Genomic DNA, 21,673 nt, shown 5'->3' on the forward strand with positions numbered 1-21,673 from the left:
CGCGCCTGAGCCCATGGCGAAGGGACCCGCCGCCGCCGCCGCCACCGCCGCCCAGCCACCGCCGCCAGCTCCCGGGCACCATGCGAGCCGCCCCGAGCCTCCGCGGCGGCGTCTGCCTGCTGCTCGCCGCGATCCTGGACCTGGCGCGCGGCTACCTGACCCTTAACATTGAGCCTCTGCCCCCTGTGGTGGCTGGGGACGCGGTGACCTTGAAGTGTAATTTCAAGACGGACGGTAGCATGCGCGAGATCGTCTGGTACCGGGTTTCTACATCATCTACAAAAAGTGATAAGTTTTCTATTCTCTTCCAACACCTGAGAGACAACGTCTCCTAAGTCAGGAACATCCGTGTCCTGGAACCAGATCTCTTGGATTCAAATCCTAGCTTTGTCATTCAGAAGCTGTGTGACTTTGGGAGAGTTGCTGTGCCTCTCTGTGCTCTAGTTTCTCCATCTCATGTAATGAACTCAGGACAGTGCCTGGCACTGGGTCGTTGACGTGGTTACACTTACGGAACTTATTATAATTTCTTGCCTTATTCCATTGTCTAAAATCTCCAGAATTCTTGTAAAAATGTTGCCCTGTCTTGTTCCTGGTTTTCATGGAATTGCATTTATTGGTCGACCGTGGCATGAGGTATTTGCTGCTGATTTCTGATAAAGGCTTCCATCTGGTCACAGACAGGAAGGTGACTTCTACTCCAATTTCTCCTAGACTTTTTATAAAGAAAAATTAATTAAATGCTTCTTAAGAATCTAAAAAAAATTAAGACTATTATAATAAATACAAGAAAGTACAACAAAATTCTGCTTTTTCCAGGATAACTGTTTTGACATTTTTTAAATTACCAAAATCTGTAATAACAAATATGCTACTCCCACAAACAAACAAAAACCTATTTTGGGTCTCCTGTTTTACCTAGAGCTTAATTAGGTAACTGAGTACTCCAGACCTGAGTCTTGTTTCAACCAGATAGATCATTTGGATCTTGATGCAAGGTGTTATAGGCTGATTCATGCTCCATAAAATTCATATGTTGAAATCTTCACCCTGGTGCTTCAAAATGTGACCATACTTGGAGATGAGGTCCTTTACGGTCATATCCACCCTTCCTACTTCATTTTTATTTTTCTTGTTTTCATTTTATTTGTTCACTCTATAATTATATGCCATCTTAATCTAAAAAATGAAAATTATTTTTCTCCAATTTATTTATATCAGTAGGACATGTGGATGGATTGAATCCAATATGACTGGAAGAGCATACAATACAGACAACACACAGAGCAAGGGGTGACTATGTGAGAACATAAGGAAAAGACAGCTAGTTGGAAGCCAACAAAAGGTGCCTTAGAGGAAATCAGACTTGCCAACACCTTGATCTTGGATTTTAATCTCCAGAATTGTGAGAACAGATTTGTGTTGTTTAATCCACCTAGTAACTCTAGCACACTAATATAGTAGGTGAACAATGTAGCAGCCTATTTGGCTTCCCTGCCTTGGGTTATCTGTCAGTGCTGTCCTCAGTAGAGAAGTTCGCCATACGCAGCGAACACCGGATCTGCCAGTGTTCACTCCCATCTGGTCTGCAGCCAGTTTTAGTCCTGGTTCTTCCTGTTCTCTCTCTCTCCCTTGCACACTGTTATTACTAGAAACTTCTGTAGTTAAGACTGCTCATGTATGCTCTGCAGGAGGTTCATAATTTCAAACTACACCAAATTCTCCAGACGTTCCCAAAGCCCAACTATTATGCATATTAGAACAAGTTTAACCAAAATATTTTATTATGAGTTGATTTATAATGACTGGCTAAATTAATACACATTTTAAATTATTATTAATATTTGTATTTAATAACAAAAAATTAGTGATTAGATATTAAAGTATTATTCTTGCCCTAGGTGAGCCAAGAATTATTTACCTTTATTAAAATTAGAATTATCTGTGTGATATTTGTCATTAATTTAAAAAGAGTTTAATGAATATGCAATAAAAAGTCCTTGATAACCTAAGAAAAAAAATTTACCTGGATGTTTTAGAGGTGAAACCAATTTTTCCTCTTTGCTAGCTTCCTGCTTTTGAATTAAATAAATAATTCTATGACTTTATGTTATTTACTTTAAACTGAAACTGTACATCAGAAGATGTCACTCCTATGCTCACTCTGCAAAAGGTCCTCATTTGCCTCCAAGAAACAACTTTTAATGCCCATAAGAGCCGACCTGATTTGTCTCCCCATGACCTGTACCCTCACCCCTCCAGCTTCTCTCTTACTACTCTCATTTCTGTCCAGATAGAGTGGACTCTTTATTGTTCTTAAACATGTCAGGAGCATATTTCCCTAGAAATTTTTTAATGACAGCTTCCTCCATCTGGAATACTATTTGCCTATATTTCCTAGAGATAAAAATCCCCTTAGTCTTCGCTCAAATGTAATATTTTCCATAAGGCCTATCTTGATCAACCTATTCAATACTACAACTATCTCAATGTCCCATCCCACATACTCGTAATTTCTTTCAAGGATAGGGATCTTTGTTTTTTCACAGATGTAAATCCCAAATTCTAGAAGTGTGCTTGGAACAGTATAAGTGCTTAATAAACATTTGTTGGAAAATGATAAACAAAAAGAGCAGATTTTTATGTAATACATTATTTGTAAACATTATTTATAAATTCACATTAATTGTATAAATGGAGGGTTTCACTGTGACGTTTTCATAAACTCATATACATGTTTTGATCATATCCATCCTTCCTACTTCATTTTTATTTTTCTTGTTTTCATTTTATTTGTTCACTCTATAATTATATGCCATCTTAATCTAAAAAATGAAAATTATTTTTCTCCAATTTATTTATATCAGTAGAAGATGTAATAGGCAAAACAGTACATACTTGAAGTTTGGTAAACATAGATTTAAATCTTAACTTTATCACTATTAACAAAAATGTACTCTATGAACCTCAATCATTTACAAAACCCTCTAAGATTGTTGTAAAATTCTAAATAAATTTATTTTCAAATTTATTGTGAGTAAATGTATAGGAAATTGTAGATGTCAAATAAATATTCCCTGAATATTATTCTACTGAATAATATTCTACTGAATAATATTCTACTGAATAATGTTGAAATAGTAAAATGCTGTGTTTATTTGAGCATGTTTGCTCAGATGTCTCCTGAGCTTATTTATAATGTTCACTTTCCATTAGCTAATGGGTAATTACATCTCATGCTATTCACTTTTTCATTTTTAAGATATGTATGACATTCTTTCACTGTCCATTAGCTGACCTCAATTTTATTGATTCCATAACACATCAAATGAGTATCCAGTATTTGATGGTCCCTTCCAAGAAAAATATGAGCTAGTGAAGGCACAACATGAAGACATACAAAATAATTGGAGAAATATTAAATATTATCTAGGTAAAATTGAATTTGAGTACAGTGAAATGAAAGATCAGAGTGGATTGGAGAGATTAGAAAACTCTTCATGGAAAGAACAGAGTATTTGAATGGATACCAAATAACCAACAATGGCATCAACAAGAAGAAGCATCTTTATAGTATTTAATATGCTCCAGGAACAGTTACAAATTCTCTGTCTTTATTAACTTGCTTAATTTCATTATAGCCCTATGAATTAGTACAATTTTAATTTTTTATAAATGATAAAAGAAGCAGAGTGAAGATTGGTAATTGCAGTTTTCAATCTTCCTCTTCAAGTCTACAGAAGGGTAAAAGAGGTTTACCAAAAGACAGAGTCTGTTATGAATATTGTAGGGAAGGAATCTATTGTAGGGAAGGAATCTTTATCATCTGACAAGGTACACAATTTCCAGATACTCTTTCATATTTATCTCTAGCTTCAGCACAATTATTTCTTCCTGCCTCAGTGTTATTCATCTTGACCTCTGCGTTTATATTTACTGATCTTTTACCATTCTCCAAGATCCGTCACAAAGCTTATTTCCTTATAAACATTTTTCATGACATATCCCAAGAAAAATTTTTGTATTTTTTTATGGTACTCATAATACATTTTTATGGATACTTATTTTTATTTCTTTCTTATATTATGAGCGATAGAAAAAATAAATAACGCCTTTTTAATTTTGATCTTCCTGATTCATTCCTTTAAGGCTATTCCCCAAACATAGTTGCTGACATTTATCCTCTGGCCTGTGCCTCTGGCTCCCTCTAGTGTTCATTATTTGTTACTTCTGTGATCTGTAAATACAAGAAGAAAAAGACCACCTCTAAGAGAAATGTCTGCTAGAAACCTGAACCTGATTTTCAAAGATCCCAAATGGCATTTAATGTGATTAATTTCCTAGTTTCCACTTTCTCTAGGCCCCTAGTGTCCTTTAATATGATTAATTTCTTAATTTCCATTAGAATTTCTCATTATTAGAAAAACTATGTTATTGAATGTATTTTAGAGTGTTGCATTTCCTAAGATCAGATTTTCTTCCCTTCCTTAATGTTATTTTTTTAATAAAAAATAATGAAACTGACTAAATACTGTTCACTTCAGGTACGACTATACACAATGGCCTATTATTTATATTTATAATAAGCTCATAACATTTTTTAAAAGGAAACTGTGATATATACTTACAATGTAATATCATTCTACAATAAAACTGGAATGAAATACTAAAAAAAAGATAAAATATGAACACATAGCAAGTGCTTCTCTTGAAGGTATAATTTTACAAAAAAGTATACAGATGTTAAAGGCATATGATTTCTCCTATTTATTTAAATGATTCACTAGGATATTGGAAGTTCAGAATATTTCTATATTATGGTTGTTTTATCATTAAATACATTTAAAAATCATTCTCTTAAATTAAAAACACATGGTCCCTTCTGAGATGTTAGGAAACAAGTACAGCACATTATAATATTTAATGTTTTATTTACATTAATAACTATGTTACAGAAATCAATAAAATGTCTGAAATTCTGTTTTTATAGGCATGAATCCATTGAGTATTAAAAACAGGCAAACTAAACTTCAAAGATGCTTTAGAAATGACAAGACCAGTCCTCCCCAAACCTGCCAACATCAAGAAAAAATACTAAGGGAAACAGAGAAACTGGCACAAAATGAAGGCGACTCAGGAAACAAAATTACTATAGGTAGTGTGATATTCTGACTTGGATCTTAGAATACAATAAGATATATTGAAGTTAGAAAACATAAAATGTGAATGAAGCTGTAGTTTATTTAATAGTAGTGAACAAATGTTGGTCTTTTGGTATTAACAAATATATCTTGGCACCGTAAAAAATAACATAAGGGGAAACAGGATGGAGAATATTTAGGAACACTTTGTGTTATCTTTGGAACTTTAACAAATAAAATTTTATTCCAAAATAAATTTATATTTAAAATTTCAAGTTTAATTAAATTGATCAATTTAATTAAAGAGATTTATGGTAAATTAATTTTTTTAAATTTAATAGCACTCATGTTTAATGCTTTAATTCAATTTTACTTTTTGTAGATTTTTAAATTAGTTCTATAGCAGAGCTTAAAAACTCATGGGATGGGGCTGGGGATGTAGCTCAGTAGTGGAATACTTCCCCAGCAGGCATGATGTGTGAAGACCTGGGTGAAACTGGGAGCACCAAAAATAAAAAATGTGGGATAAATGTAAATTTGGCATCTCTAGGTTTTGGAATTGACTCTTTTCAATATTTTTTAAAAAGTATTTTTTTTTTTTTGGTAATCAAAGCAACACATATCTTTTGTTAGAACAAAAAATAATAAGAAAGGTGACTAATGAAAATTAAGAGCCCTGTAACTGCTTTTCCCATCTCCACCATATCACTCATCAAGAGACATTGATATATATATATATATATATTATTTGTATGTGGCACTCATAATGCACCAGACCACATTATAAGTGACTTACATATATTGACTTATTTAATGTTCCTAATAAACATGAAGAGGCCACACAAAATGAACATGTACCGCTATTATTCTCATTTTATAGATGAAGTAAATGATGCACAGTGGTTTATCTTAGCTGTCACACAACCAGCATACCACTAAGGTATCTTCAAAATATTCTTATCTTTTGTATTCCTAGATTTACCAATTGTGAAGGCTCTTTATTGGCTTCTTGCAATGATAGATGAAGATTTAGCTCATTTTTACCAAGCTCTCCTATATCCTGATCTTGCAATTTGTTTTAATAAGAAAATCTGTCTTCTATAGAATCACTTTAGTTCCTGCCATTTTCAGTTTTATGCTACCTCGACCTCTCGTTTTTCCAACTGTGGAGAGTGTCTTTTCTTTCCACTCTGTGCTACAGGAGCAGCCTCCCTGCTTATCTGGTCAGTTCTACTTTCCCTTCTTTCCTTTCTACCTCCAGACAACAAAGCCACATCCCCAGTCCTCTTGACCTTTCACTTTTAATGAGGTTCACACCACTGCATTCTACTCTATAGCCACAAGACTTTCATACTTTCTCTGTAAGTTGATTCTAAAGTACAAAATTCAACAGAGTGTTAACACTATTATGATCCTGTAAGTATTGTTGAAATATAATGTCAGGAATGCATTATATTTGTATTTCCTTTCTTTTATATCTGTTTTTTTTTCTTGTAGTTTCTAATTTTTTTCTCTTGCATCATCTATCTTTCTTGGATTTTAAATTTTATTAGAACTTCCTGTCACGAGTCCCTGGTATTGTAGGTCTTTTTGCCACCTCGTTCCTGCTTGGAGCTCTCCAACTTCCTGATCCACCCTGCTGTCATCCTGGGACTCACTATTGCTCTTCTGAAGAGGATTCATTGTTTTTTTGAACTTTCCTCTTTCTTAGTGTATTCCCTCCTTTTTTTTTTTTTTTTAAAGAGAGAGTGGGGGGGGAGAGAGAGAGAGAGAGAGAGAGAGAGAGAGAGAGAGAGAGAGAGAGAATTTTTAATATTTATTTTTTAGTTCTCGGCGGACACAACATCTTTGTTGGTATGTGGTGCTGAGGATCGAACCCGGGCCGCACGCATGTGAGGCAAGCGCGCTACCGCTTGAGCCACATCCCCAGCCCTATTCCCTCCTTTTGATGAATATGTTACATCAATTCTAAAGAAATTTCATCAGAAAGCACTATAATAACTGAACTTACTCATTACTTACATGTCAGAAGATATTGATTTTTTCCAGCTCTCATATTTGGTGAATGACTTTGCTGGGTGAAAAATTATTTTCCCTCAAAATTTTGAAAACATCCTTTCATGATTTTCCCTGATATCTAGTACTGCTGGTAATTCTGATGATAGTCTGTTTTTTTTTTTTTTTTTTTTAGGGAATTTGTTTTTATCTCCACACTGGACAACTTATTTATAAATTATATTTGTATGTTTTATATTTATAGTTTTGAAGTTTTATAATGATATATCTCAGCCTATGTCTTTCTTTTAGCTATTGAATCAGATACATCATGGATGCTTTAAATTTGTTGTTGTTGTTGTTGTACCGTGGATTCAACTCATGGGCACTCGACCACCGAGCCACATCTTCAGCCCTATTTTGTATTTTATTTAGAGACAGTGTCTCACTGATTTGCTTGGCACCTCACTTTTGCTGAGCCTGGCTTTGAACTTGTGATCCTCCTGTGTCAGCCTCCTGAGCTGCTGGGATTACAGAGATGCGCCCCTGTGTCGGCATGGATGTTTTCAATTTGCTGGCTTCCATGTAAGAAGCATTTTAGCTGCAGGAGATTTCTTCTATTTTTATTTATTATTATCACCTTTTCCTGTTTATTCTGTGCTCTCTAAAGTTGGACATCTGCAAGTAAACCATGTCTCATTTTCTCTTATATTTTCTATTGCATATTTAATTTTATTATTCTGAAGATTTTTTAATATTAATATTTTAATTTGCAAGAACATACTGATTTTTTTGTGGGGGTACTGGGGCTTAAACCCAGGGATGCTTCACATCTGAGCTACATCCTGAGCCCTTTTTATTTTGAGACAAGGCTTGCTGAGTTGCTGAGTGAGGCTGACCTTCAACCTGTGATCCTCCTGCCTCAACCCTCTGAGTCACTGTGATGACAGGCCTGTGCCACTAAGCCTGGCTTTCTTATTTCTAAGAACATCTTGTACTTGTACTTTTTGTTTGTTCTGTAGATAAGAAAAATATCTTCCCAAATATCTTTGATGGTACCATCAGAAAGGTACCTATCTGTCCATCCGTCCTTCCTTCCTTCTTCCTTTTCTTCTTTTTTCTGTGTTGATGAATTATCTCTTTTTTCTGGAGTCACTTTTGCTTATTTTGAGCTTTCTCATATTGCATTTTTTCCCTCCACATTTTTGGTGGTTCTTGCTGTCCGTTTGCACTATGAAAGCAGTAACAGAAAAACCAGGTGAGTTTCTGTCAGGTGCTGTTATTGCACTAGCAAGCTTTGTTCTAAGATATGTGGGTGGGAGCTAAATATTATAGTTTTAGACTCCTGAATGTCAAAGTTCCAACTCCCACACAAGCTGCCCTGCTTCTTCCAAAGAACCATGTTAGATTTTATAGAGAAGAATGGCAGGTTTTACTCCTTCCTTCCTTCTTCCTTCTTTTCTCTTTTCTATCTCTCTCTCTAGTTGTGATGGGGTAAATCTTAGGCAGCAGCTGAACCATCTAAGAAAGCGTATGGGTGAAAGAGATGGGTTTGGGGGAAGGTGACATGCTTTGTTTGAAATCTTTCAATTAATCTCTCCATTTTTAGCCTATGCCTTAGTTCTGTTCTCCAAGTTGATCAACCCTTCAAAGTTCTCAGTTCCCCGGATTCTGTGGGGCAGAACATCTTGCTACTTCTGCCTTTTCTATGTGAGCACTTGATAGCACTTTCCATTGCCTTATTTATCAGGCACTGGTTTATCGTTTTTCATTCTTCCCAGTATTTCTTGAAATTACTTCTCAAATGCCCTCTTTTCCCCTCTTTTTCTCATTGCTGGCCTAACCTGTGTGCGTGTGTGTGCGTGTGTGTGCGTGCGTGTGTGTGTGTGTGTGTGTGTGTGTGTGTGAGAGAGAGAGAGAGAGAGAGAGAGAGAGAGAGATTATGTGTATACTTTTACTACCAGTTTTGTTGGTTTGTGGCAAAGAGAGAAGATAACTTTTATCTTTTATCTTTTTCCTCCCGTTAGAATGAAGAACAAAATTACCATTCTTGTTCATGGCTGCTGTGTGGTGAACTGGACACAGGCAATGGTGTGGAAGGGAGATGAATTTGGTAGTTAAGGCAATTGCTCATGTGTGGAGTGTTAATAATTTGCACTAGAATTGCAGAAGTGGAGATGGACTGGAGTGAACAGATTGGGGGTGACTTTACAGTGAAATTGGCGATCTGGATGATGCACTAAATAAGGAAGTAGAGAGTTTTCCAAGGATGACTTCAATAATGCCACAGAATAAAGAGGTGCACTTGAAGTTTGGGAGACACAACATAATACCTTTGAGCATGTTGAGTTGAAATGCCTTTCAGACATACACATATAAATTATAAGTTGTCTTTTAGATATTCAGAGGTGAGATCTTTGTTTCAGATATTAATTCGGAGTCATTGGATTATAACTGAAATTTTAAATGAGATTTATTAGGGAGAGGGCAAATACTGAGAACAAATGAAGGCATAGATTTAGCCCTGATTAGGTGTTTTTGATATAGCATAACATGGTATTTCCTCATTAAAAATGTGTTCATAATAAATATTGTTAGAAAATAATAACACCACAAGTACAGAGTTTCGTATTAAAAATGTTTACTCATAGGAGGTGATTCAACCATTAAAGCAACTCACTTTGTTACAGGGATGCTATGAGGCCTAGAAAAGTAATTTCTAAAAATATTTGGTGAAGGCACAACACAAGGAGAAACTTGGTGTCCAGGGGAGGCCCCCGGCTGCTGGAGCGCGGCGGCGGCGGGCGCAGAGGCCGGAGGCAGAGGAGGCGAGGGGCAGCCCGAGCGCGGGGAGGGAGCGAGGCGAGCGGTCTTGTGCCCTTCCCCCCTGCACCGCGGCCGCGGCCCCCCAGCCGTGTGCGCCTGCAGCGCGGGCCGCCTGGGTCTGCGCTCCTCTGCCGCGCAGCTCACCGCCGCCCGGCTCAAGGCGCTCGGCGACGAGCTGCACCAGCGCACCATGTGGCGGCGCCGCGCGCGGAGCCCGAGGGAGCCGGCGCCCGGCGCGCTCCCCACCTACTGGCCCTGGCTGTGCGCGGCCGCGCAGGTGGCGGCGCTGGCGGCCTGGCTGCTCGGCAGACGGAACTTGTAGGAACGCGGGGCTTCTTGGTGGGGCCAGAGCCGAGACCCAGCCGGATCGAGCAACAGGTTGGCGAAACCCTGCGTCCTTGGTGAGAGCTGCTTCCCATTTCCCTGAGGGGGAGCCCAGAGCTTGACGTGCCGCCGTCGGCGCTTGGAGAAGGAAGAGGAAGATAAAGACAGCATCTGGAGCGCAGCGGGACACGGGACGGGACTGGGGACGCCCTTGGGAAGCCCAGCTGCAGACACAGACACCCCAATGCTATTTATGATATAGCTCTATATATACAAAAAAAAAGAGAGAAAAAATATGACTATTCCGTATCAGTGCATGCCTTGTCTAGGACGTGGCCCCCTCCCTTTCGACACCTCGGATGTGAACTCTGATACTTGGTCATGTCTGGGGCACCAGAAGACAGATGCCTGCTTCTGTGTATCTAGGAAATTTGCAAAGACTGGCGGGAATTGGCCTCTGCCTTCACCTAATACCCCGGGCGCAGATGCTGGTGGGGTTGGTTAGACAAAGCAAGTGAGGACTTGGGGCCAGTTTTGTAGGGACAGTCTGGGATACCTCCTTTTCTTGACACGTCCTAGCCTCTCTCTGTCCCTGTCTAGATAGGTCGCTAAGATCCTACTGTCACAACCAGAGAAATGGGATGTGTTTTCCCCCGGCTGCTTGCCAATCTGGTGTGTCTGGTGCTTTACTTCCATTTTGCCGGTGCTAAGTGTGTCCTTTCTGGTGTCCCCATGATCTTCTGTAGACAGACCTGGAAGCCCAGGGGACGAGAGAGATTTCTATTTTGCTCTTTGGATTCTTTTTTATTTCCTCCCCCCCCAAAGGCATGAGTTGTAAAAGTGCCATCTGAGAGTCTCTTTCTCCATGTGGGAGCGAATGCGCAGAGTTGCTTGGGGGCAAAGCCTGGGCTGCATTCATGACTGTCTGCTTGGGAGGACAGAGAAAGCTGGCCTCAGGTGCCACTTGGTGGCTGTCTCTTCCACCCCCAACAGAAGTCTCCTGGGACTTCAGCCCCTGGCCTCCCCCACTCTCTAGGGGGATTCCAGGGCTTAGATTTTATGGATTTAAGAGCCAAGAAATGGCGACACTTCTGGTTGGGGGTGATTTATAAGCGAGGGACATTGGGGAGGGAGTGGGTCATTTAAATGACATGTACCAGCATCTCACTGACTGTCAGAGGCCTGATTTCCTCCCCCCCCCCTTGGATAAGCTAACTATTTTCAGAAGTTTCTAGAAGGGCTAAAAAAAGATGTGTGCTGGACTGAGACTTGGCTGCAAAGACTCTTTGGGGAGCCACAATTCCTTTTGGCTTTTATTTTTTTTAAAAAAAAACATCCAGAAAAAAAAAAAAAAACACAGGTATTATTCCTTGAGGCAGGCAGGGTCTCCCTGCCCCTCACCTGCCCTTACTTGTCCCGGCTAATGATGAGGTGAAGGTCCTGCCCACAGACTCAGTCACTCTCCAAGGCTGGATTTGCAGGTCACCACCCAGTGCCTAGAGATGGGGCTCCCATGGGCTGATTGGCAGACACCCCTGCAGTTCTAAGAAGCCAGCGCCGGGATCCATAGTCGTTAAGGTACACGGGACTGGAGTGACCCCCGTATATGCCTGGCTGAAGGTTATTACCGGGTCCTTTACACAGCACGACCTGTCAGGGTTGCTGCAAGCAGAGAGCTGGGTTTCTTTCTTCTGATTTTTTTTTTAAACCCATTGCTTATGCTTTTCTAAATAGCCCCTTTAAAGAAAAATGCGGTTCAGAATGGCTGAAGGTGAGGGAAGCTCACACACACACACACACACACACACACCCCAGCGCTACACTCAGCAATGCAAAGCAAGCAGGCTGGTTTCTGGAACACTTGTTTCTCTCATCACTCCAACCTTCCCCCAGCAGAGGCTTGCAGGGGACCCTAGAGCAGGAAGGGCTGCAGAGGATAGAAGGGGACATCCCCACCCAGCCGGGAACTTAGAGAGGGGGCAGGTTCACTGGAATGGTAGGAAAGAGTTTCTGCTTGTATTTGCTGATTTTCCCAGCCAGAGACAAGAATCCTAGCCCAGCCATTTTTTTTTTCTCTCCTTTTTTTTCTGGGAATGGTTTCCATTCCTACAGTTGTGTGCATCCGGTTCTCTGCTTCTTTGAGGCTGTACCTTCAAGGCTTCAGTGGGGGGACAGACTGACCCTGTAGATCCAGGAAAAGGGTGAAAGGTCAGAGGATCCTTTTTTTCTGACCCTGACTTGCCAGACTAGCTGACCACCTTTCCCTTGGAGGACCCCAGACTCCAAACGCAGGGGCAGGCATTTGGGGCGATTTCCATTTCAATGAAGCCACTTTGCTGAGAGAAGCGGGCACCCACCGCCCCCTGTGGAGCTTTACAGCCAAGTCCCTTGTACATAGTCTCATGCATTATCAGAACCTGTGTCTTTATTGAATCCTGGCCTTTCCTTGCACATCATTAATTTGAGTGCACTTCTCGACTGCTCCGATTTTTGACAGGGGGTTGTTTTTAATGCTTGTTTTTATATGAGATTTGACTTCTTGATGGACCTTTGTATTAGGAAATTGAAGCATGATATATATATATATATGTCTATAATGTCTCCACCATCTCTCCTGTTGCATTACTTGGATTGCATGAGATAGTGGGATGGGATTTTGTTTTGTTTTGTTTTTTCCTACAAAAAAAATATTTCCATCGTGTGCAGAGGCTGGCACCAGCCCTCCCATTCTCTCCCCCCCCACCCCTTTCCTCCGGCTGCCAAGGAGCCATTGATTTTGATTAGCTTCACTGCAGAGCGTCTGTGAGGAGAGGGAAAGGGAGAGAGGGAGGGAGGCTTTGAAATAAATTTTAAAAAAGATCTCATATCGGGTTTCAGCAGACAGCAGTGTGTGAATGTGAGTGCGTGTGCATGTGCGTGTGCGTGTGTGTGTGTGTCCGTGCAGAGCGGAGGGAGGCCTCTGAGATCATCGCTTAGGTAGCTCGCTGTATAATGAGCCCAGGGGCTGTACACCTCCTCCATCCTGGTCTCAGGCGGGGGTCCAGGGGCCATAGGGGCTGAAGCCCCATGGGACTTCAACCTTTCAGATTCTCTTGTCACCCCATCCTCCCCAGGCTCGTTTCAGATCTGAGGTTCCATCTTCTGTTCCTTGAGCATTGGATTCTTTGGGGATCCCCCCCCCCATTGCTGACCCTGCTGGATGCTGTCTGTGGTCCTAGGCTGGGGGCCCTCTCCTAAAGGCAAGGCCTGTCCCCACCTGGATCCCTTCATTAGCACATGGGGGACTTCTTCTCCATTTCTCCCAATGGTCTTGTTTTCTTTTCTATTTTGATGAAAGGGGGAAAAAAAGGGTGGTTTAAACATTGCTGTCACAGAACAATGAAGCTGTGACTGGTTTTACAATTCACGTAGCTGATCTCATGTTCTTATAACTATTGTCACGTTTCTGACAGTGACAACATATCGCTCTTCCTGCCAGTGAACTGGGGGGGGGGGGAGTCCCAGTGTACCATCCTCCCATGCAAATATCTTTTGGGGACACTGCAGCACCCCAATGGACATTCTGAGTATCCACTTGGGGTTAGAATCTGCAGGGACCAGCCCATAGGCTTTGTTCTTCTGTGGATACCAATTTCCTTTCTGAAAGTTCCCTTAAGTGAACCTAATAAGGCAATGAGTCAGCACTCGGTCAGTAAGTTAAAGGGGACAGGCCAGACACTGTGGCCGAGTCCCACAGAAGCTGATCAGAAGCTCCACAGAGGGAGCAAGTTGATGTCAGCGTGTCAATTTTAAAACTTAAGCCAAAAGTTTACTTTTAACATTTTAATTGAATCATTCAACACATATTTATTGAGCATCTACAGTACGCTAGGTTGCAGAATTCCACCTCAGAAGACTGACTGACGGATCCTTCAAGGGCAGTCCTGCCTGGAACCAGGCCATGTGAAGCGCCCTTTCCAGTCTGGTCCACAATTTTTTTTAAACAGATTTGTCAGGTCACCACTGTGACCCCAAGCTTTGCCGGCAGATTGTTCTATAGTATTTACTGTGTGCCACGCTACCAGCTGGTCAAGTGAAGTGGGCGACCTTGACTCGTTTCCCAGCATGAAGACTGGTCCTGGATGCTTTATATCCTAGTCAGAGCTCTCCTTTGCAAAGCTTTTGCCACTACCAGGCACTGTGTGAAGTGCTTCCTGCACCTTTCCTCTGCCATCCCTCACACCCCCTCTAGCAGATTCTACAGCCAGGGAGCTGGAGCTCAGACAGGTGTACAACTTAGCCTAAGGCCACCTGCGGAGTGAATGGCTGAGTCGAGCTGGGACTCAAGTCTTGGCTGGGACTCAAGTCTGTGACCCTGAAGCCCATGAGCTACCTGCTCTGCTACTCTGGACCTTTTTGTGTGGTGCTGCTAGTTCAAGGGCAAGAGTACACGTGGCCCTAGCAGGGAGCTGGGGATCTGAGTAGGCCTGCTGTATGGTGTCATGCCTGGGGACATTTGAGACTAGAAGGGTGAGTGTGAAATTTTACTGACTCATTCCCCACCCTTTGTGTTCCTGTTTTCAGTGAGGTCCAGGGCCAGAGCATCTGACTCACAAATAGGGCCTGTCTGAGGTCGTGAGAAGCTTCTCTCACCTCCCCCCTGTCCTCTGCCCAGGCCCCCTGCTCCCCCACCCCCCATCTTTTGCACTATGAATGTCAAGGAGCCTGTGTGTGTGGCAGGGATGGCTGGGAGGGTATTTGGAACCCAGGTGGGGCTTCTGGCCCAGCTGGAGAGGCCATCAGCTTGGCGACATTCCGTTCTGGGTTCTGACGTTGTTGGCTTGTTGTGCTTTTTGTAAGAGGGATTTCATACCTTGGAGATGCTTTGTACATATTTGTAATGATTTTATTAAAAACTTGGTTGTGCACTTCTAAAAAAAAAAATATTTGGTGAAAAATTCAGATCTTCTGGTTTTTTTTTTTTTGGTAATAAAATGTTTAGGTTTGGAAGTTTTTCTAATCTATGTTTCAGTTTCCTTGTTTAGATAGGAAAAAAAAAGGAAAGACAGGTTTTTTTTCCTTGTGTAAACTATTTATTGACAGCACAAATGATATATTTAATTAATAACAATAGATTTGAATGTTAGAGGAAAATATAGTTGTGCTGTCTCCAATTTATTAAAGGAGAGTTTAAAATATATTTGAGTGATAAGTTTAAGTAATTGCAAATATTTGTGCTAGATTCTAATTGATATCTGACTTCATATATATAATATTGGATGTCATATTCTATCAGTTCTACATGAAAATCATCTTAGGTAGATGAAATTGTCTCTATTTTACAAATCAGATTTGTTTCTATAACCCACACAAGCGGTTATGTTCAGTGCAAATCTTACATATTTTCCTGTAGGTGGTGCACAAGGCACAGTTATGCTAGAAAATCAGTAGACCATTCTTAAGACCTTTCTATATTTTATTCTGTATCTGAATAAAACCAAATCCTTTCTATCTATCCACTATAATTTAATAATTGAGATGATATTACATCATATGTTTGAGATATTGAAATGTATACAATATTTTTTTTGAAAATTGCTAGTATACTCTTTTTCTTGGTATTATAAAACTAATTCTTCATTTTTAATAAGGAAAAATTTGATATGCATAAGATCCATTCTTTCAGTTATTTCAAATGAATGATGAATATCTAAATATCAAGACCACCATAACAAAACAGCTATCAGTGCAAAATGGAAGATGTATATGAGTGCAAGTACTTCGGTTGAGTTCTTCAAAGGTCTACTACTTCCATATACATTAAACAATCCTTGTCTTTTCCCCAACCCTGATCATAAGTACAGGAAATCTGAATGATCAGCATATGCATTTAGGGTTATCTTCCCTTTACTATAAACACTGTTGAGGATGTTTGCTGCAAAGGAGGGAAACCACCACAAGAGTGCAGGGCAGCTTCTTGTAGGAAATGATACAGCCGTGGATTAATGATCATTCAACTAGATGTTTGGACAGAGTTCATTTTTAAGTATCAATATGATAATTTTAACATTTTAAAAAACTTATCCTGCTTTTTTATAGCTATGTTGTGTTAGTATTATCATTATGAACATTTCTTAGGAACATACTACTTGAAGGTATAAAATCACAGAACACTTTCCTAAATCCCAAATATATAGTGTTGAACAGTAAGTCTAATACCTCTAGTGTTCAGAGTTCTGTTGACCTCTCACACAGGAAATTGTAGACCTGAAGTACAAGAAATTGTTAATTTTTAAAAAGATACTAACCAAGTAGATTTGCACAAAGGAGCACAGAAACTAGTATATACTAAAGAAATAATTTTTCTCATTTAAAAAAAAACTTTAATTAAAAGATAACTTTTAAGGCAAGAGTGAAAACAGGGATAGAATGTGTGTGTGGAAGCAAAAGGTAAGAACATAGTAAATAGGGGAGGAGGTAAAGTAGAATTATACTTTTAAGGTTCTTAAAGTACATGGGAAGTGGCATTATTTGGTAAGTTTGGATAAAGATTTATATTATAAAACCTGGAGCAATCACTTAAAAAGTGGGGAGGGGGATAGATTAAAAAACCCAGCAATGTTATGATGGAATAACAAAAAGATAATGAGAAAGATGGCAGAAAGAGAGGGAAAAAAAACAGCAATACAAATAGAAGCAAATAACAGTATGGAATACTTAAATTCAGTTGTATCAAAAAAATCACTTTAAATATAAAAGGAGCAAACAGACCCATTTAAGGATAGAGATTTCAAATTGACAAATACATAGGACCCTGGTATATATTTACTATAAGAAACCCCCTAGATATATAAAGACACAGATGGGTTAAAGTTTAAAGGACAGACAAGAAGATAATACCATACTAATAGTAGTTGAAGCAAAGTTGGAGTGGTTATAGTGATATCAGAAAAAGTATATTTTAGGACATAAAAAGTTACCAAGGATAAACAGGAATATTGCCTAGCTTAAAGAAGAATATTTTATAATGATAAAAGTATTGTTTTTTCAGGAAGAAAATAATCCTAAAAGTGTATAAACCCAGTAAAAGAACTTTAAAATACACAAAACAAAAACTAATGGAAATGAACTGACAGACAAATCAGCAATTATGATTATATATTTGAATATTCCCTCTTAGAAATTGATAGAGTAAGTAGTCAAAAAATCATTAATAATAGATGACTTCAAATCACTGTCGACAAATTTGGAACATTGTATCCAACAAACAACAGTAATCAATTTCTAGCACACTGAGACAAATACCAACCTGTGCCATAAGCCTAGATATTACTATTTTAAATATAAGCAAAAAAAATATAGATACAAAATAAAAACTTTAAATGATACAGAACATGTTTTAGACCATGACAGAATTAAACTAGAAATTAAATTAAACTAGAAAGAGATATGTCTGATCTTTCAATATTTGAAAGTTAAACAGGATCCAAAAATGGCCATTATATTAAAGAAGAAACCTGAAGAAAATACTTTGAACTAAAGAAAAATGAAATCACAATGTATCAAATGTGGAATGCTTCTAAAGCAGATGGAAATTCATAATACTGAAATTAAAGAGGAACTTTATTAGAGGAATAGCAGTCTCAGATCTATTATTGAAGCCTTCTTAAACAGTATGAAGAACAAATTAAGCCCCAAATAGAAAATGGAAATAATAAGTGTAAACAGTGAAATGAGAAAAACTATAGTCAGCATGAGTATATTCAAGTGCAGATCCTTTTAAAAGAAATTGATCATCTTATGTATTGGGCATTCTAATGGCCTACTTCAGGCTTGATAATTCACTAGCGGGACCCACAGGACTCAAAAGCTCTGATATGTTCATATAGTTTATCACAGCAGAAAGAAACATTAAAGTCAACAAAAGGAAAAAGTGCATGAGGCACACTGCAGGAGAAACCAGTAGTGTGCTCCCTGTAGTGTTGTACAGTTCTTACTTCTGCCAGCAACTGTGAAAATGGGAAAAATGTTGATAACCAGGAACGTTTACCCAAGCCTTCTTGTTCATGGTTTTGTGTATGTGTGTGTCTGTGCAAGGTGTCATATAAGCATGCAGTGCCTGTGTGAATGACCTTAGTTACTCTGATATCAGTCTCCCAGACCAAAAATAGATGTTTACCATAAATCGCATTATTAGTATTTGAACAAATTGGTACAGTGTTGCCCAAGGCTTTAGGCATATAAAAGCAGTCTTATCACACATAACATTCCAAAAACTCAAAGCTCAGTTTTTAGGATCCTACCTACAGCTGGTCCCCAAAATGGATCTTATTTGGGATTTGCTGCATTTTAGCAACTGGTCTCGAGTCCCCCCCCCCCATAACCTGTAACCAGATTAATTTGGAAAAAAGAAAAAAAAACACAAATTACCAATATTAGGAATCTGAGAGGAAAGTTACTGTAGATGCTATAGATTTTAAAAAGATAATAAGGGAGTATAATGAATGATTTTCTGACCATATATTTAGCAGCTGAGATGAAATGCATAAATTACATGCAGTATACAAACTCCCAAAGCTCCCTCTAAAAGAAATAGATAAAAACTTCACAAATAAAAGTGATTCTAGGTGGGGTCATTGTAAATTTCACCAAGCGTTTGAGGAAGAATTAATACCAATTCTATACAAGCTCTTAACAGGCTAAACTAATTCTCCACTCCTTCTTGTAAACACTCATTACCCTGATACCACGACTAGAAACATTACAAGAAAATTACCAACCAATATTCCTAAGGAACACAGATTCAGACATCATCAATGAAATATTAGGAACTCATTCTTACAAAAAAAGATAATACAAAATGACTTTTTGGAATATATTGTCAGTTCAGTGTTAGAAAAACTATTCACTGGAATTCTTTTCATAAGGCTAATTCAGAAAACCATATGATCATCTTAAATATAGAAAAATGATCTGGAATATACATAGCACTCAAGGATAAATGCATCAAAAATGTGCAAGATGTTGAAATTTGCTGCATTTTAGCAACTAAAGTCTGCTGAGTTTTTTTTCTGCATAACCTCTAATTAGATCTATCAGGAAAAAGGAAAGAAGACACAAATCACCAATATTTGGAATCTGAGAGGAAAGTCATATGCTATAGATTTTAAAAGGATAATAAGGGAGTATAATGAATAATTTTATGTATATTTACATTTATATTCAGTGTATATACTGAAAGGCCCCAAAATGCTAACAATAAAGATTTGCTTAAATAGGTATCCTGTTCATAGTTTAGAAGAAGCAGTGTTGTTAAATATTCATTCTCTGAAAATCTTTTGATTCAGTTCAATACTAGTCAAAATGCCAGCAGGTTTTTAAATTGGAAATCTAAATATGAGATTTATTTGGGAATATAAACAGAATAACGAAACAATTTTAAAAAGAACAAAATTGGAGAAGTTACACAGTTTGAATAGAAACCCATAGTAGAGCTGTAGTAATCAAGACAGCTTGATATTGCATAAAGATAGGCATATGTATCAATGGAGCAGAATAGACTTTAGAAATGGACTCAGTTCTTCCTTTTTCTTTCCTTCTTCCCTACCTCCCTCTCTTCATTTTTGTACTGGGGATTGCACCCAGGGCCTTGTGCATGCTAAGTACGTGCTCTACCAATGAGTTACACCCCATTCTGGTCACTTAATTCTTAATTGTCAAGGTTAATTCAGTAAGGGAAAAGAAAAACTTTTCAACAGTGGTCCTGAAATAATCATATATCTATATGCAATAAAATAAATTGTGACCATATCATGTTTGGAAAATAGCTAGAAATGGATCAAAGACTTACATATAAGAACCAAAGCTATATAACTTACAAGAAAATTACCAACCAATATTCCTAAGGAACACAGATATTAGGAACTCATTGGTATCCTTGGTATCCTTGCTCTGGATATAAAAGCATAAGACATAAAAAGAAAATGAGATAAATTGAGGTTTTCAAAAATTAAAACATTGCTAAGAAAATGAAAGGATTAGCTTTGGGTTGAAAGAAAATATTTTCAAAGCACCATCTGATACAGAACATTTTAAGAATAGTTATAACTCAGTGATATGAAAACAATCCAATTAAAATTAGAGAAGAGGTATGGATAGCAAATAAGAACATGTAAAAATTCTCATTTTCATTAGGAGTTAGGGAAATGTATTTTTTTAATTTTTTTTTTTTTTATTTTGAGACAGGGTCTTGCTAAATTCTGGAGACTGGCTTTGAACTTATGATCCTCCTACCTCAGTCTCCAGAGTCACTGGGATTACAGGCATGCACTATCACACTGGCTTCAGGAGTTGACTTCATAAAGACATGCAGGGTGATGGAAATACATCATGATTATTGTGACCATATAACTATACATTTGCCAAAGTCGATTTATATACTTAAAAGTAGTGAATTTTTGGTAAATCATTTTTTTCAGAATAATTTTAAAAGCAGACACGATGAAGAATGGACAAAGATAAATTAGGAACATGAGCAAATGTCTTTGGGCCATTTCAAATTCAGTCACAACCAGGTCCATGAAGCTATTAAATTCCACAAAGCAGACATCTGTTATTGTACTACAACAAAACAAGAAATTAATCAAGTTTATAATTTATAAATAACTTATTCCATTAAACTATAAGGGGGAAAAAGGAAATCAAAACCACAAAAAATAAAGTGTTTAAAAAAATAATGAAAATATAATTATTATCCTTTTAAATGTATAGGATGTTACCAGAGATAAGCTGGGGATTATATTTATTGTACTATTTAAAAAAGAACTGAACAAAGAAAAAGATCAATGACAGATACAAAGTCATATAAAATTAATATTATTTGTACAAAGGCTGATGGATCAGAGTGAATTAAAATATTAAAAAAAACAAGCTTCATCTTATTAGTTTTCCCAAAGTTTCATTTAAAAATTTTTTTGAGACCACAAAATATTTCTTATGTGTCTAATTCTTGATTATGTCTTTTTACAACTATTTCCTCACAATCTGTGCAATATTGGTGCTACATTTCTAGTATTCACTGAAAAAGTAGAAAGATAGATATCTATATGGCCCATTTTAACATAATGGAAATTCAGTGTTATTGAAGTATGACTATATTCATAGAAAGAAACCAAAGAGAAGTTTCTAAAAAGATCATCAATCTTTTTCTTTGTGGAAGGCAATCAAGGATGAACTTTGGGTTTCTAATTTTGGGGGGTTATTTTGTTGTTTTTTAAAAAAAATATTATTTTTTAAAGCATATATCACTTCTAAAACAGAATATATGAAAATTGATTTCTTAAAAGAGGCAATTTTTTTTTTTTTTTTTTTTTTTTGGTATTGGGGAGTGAATCCAGGGGCGCTCAACC

At 38.0% G+C, this 21,673-nt stretch overlaps 2 protein-coding genes across 2 annotated transcripts in view; both read left to right on the forward strand.

Moving 5' to 3' along the window:
• Window positions 1-8,369: 8,369 nt before the first annotated feature.
• Window positions 8,370-11,386, forward strand: LOC308649500 (activator of apoptosis harakiri-like; the record flags this gene model as incomplete). The annotated part of the gene is made up of 2 exons (XM_081295034.1): window positions 8,370-8,394; window positions 9,875-11,386. The coding sequence occupies 2 exons, from the start codon at window positions 8,370-8,372 to the stop codon at window positions 10,282-10,284; spliced, it is 435 nt and encodes a 144-aa protein (XP_081151160.1). The 3' UTR covers window positions 10,285-11,386.
• The window catches only part of LOC308649501 (jouberin-like), a gene marked incomplete at both ends in the record, with an annotated part of 67,162 nt that continues 56,091 nt past the window's right edge, over window positions 10,603-21,673 (forward strand). The window contains 1 exon segment of the mRNA XM_081295035.1: window positions 10,603-10,782. Coding sequence (XP_081151161.1) covers window positions 10,603-10,782 — 180 coding nt within the window.

The sequence above is a fragment of the Spermophilus citellus genome (assembly GCF_964194105.1).
Source record: "Spermophilus citellus genome assembly, chromosome: 5".
Lineage (NCBI taxonomy): Eukaryota > Metazoa > Chordata > Mammalia > Rodentia > Sciuridae > Spermophilus > Spermophilus citellus.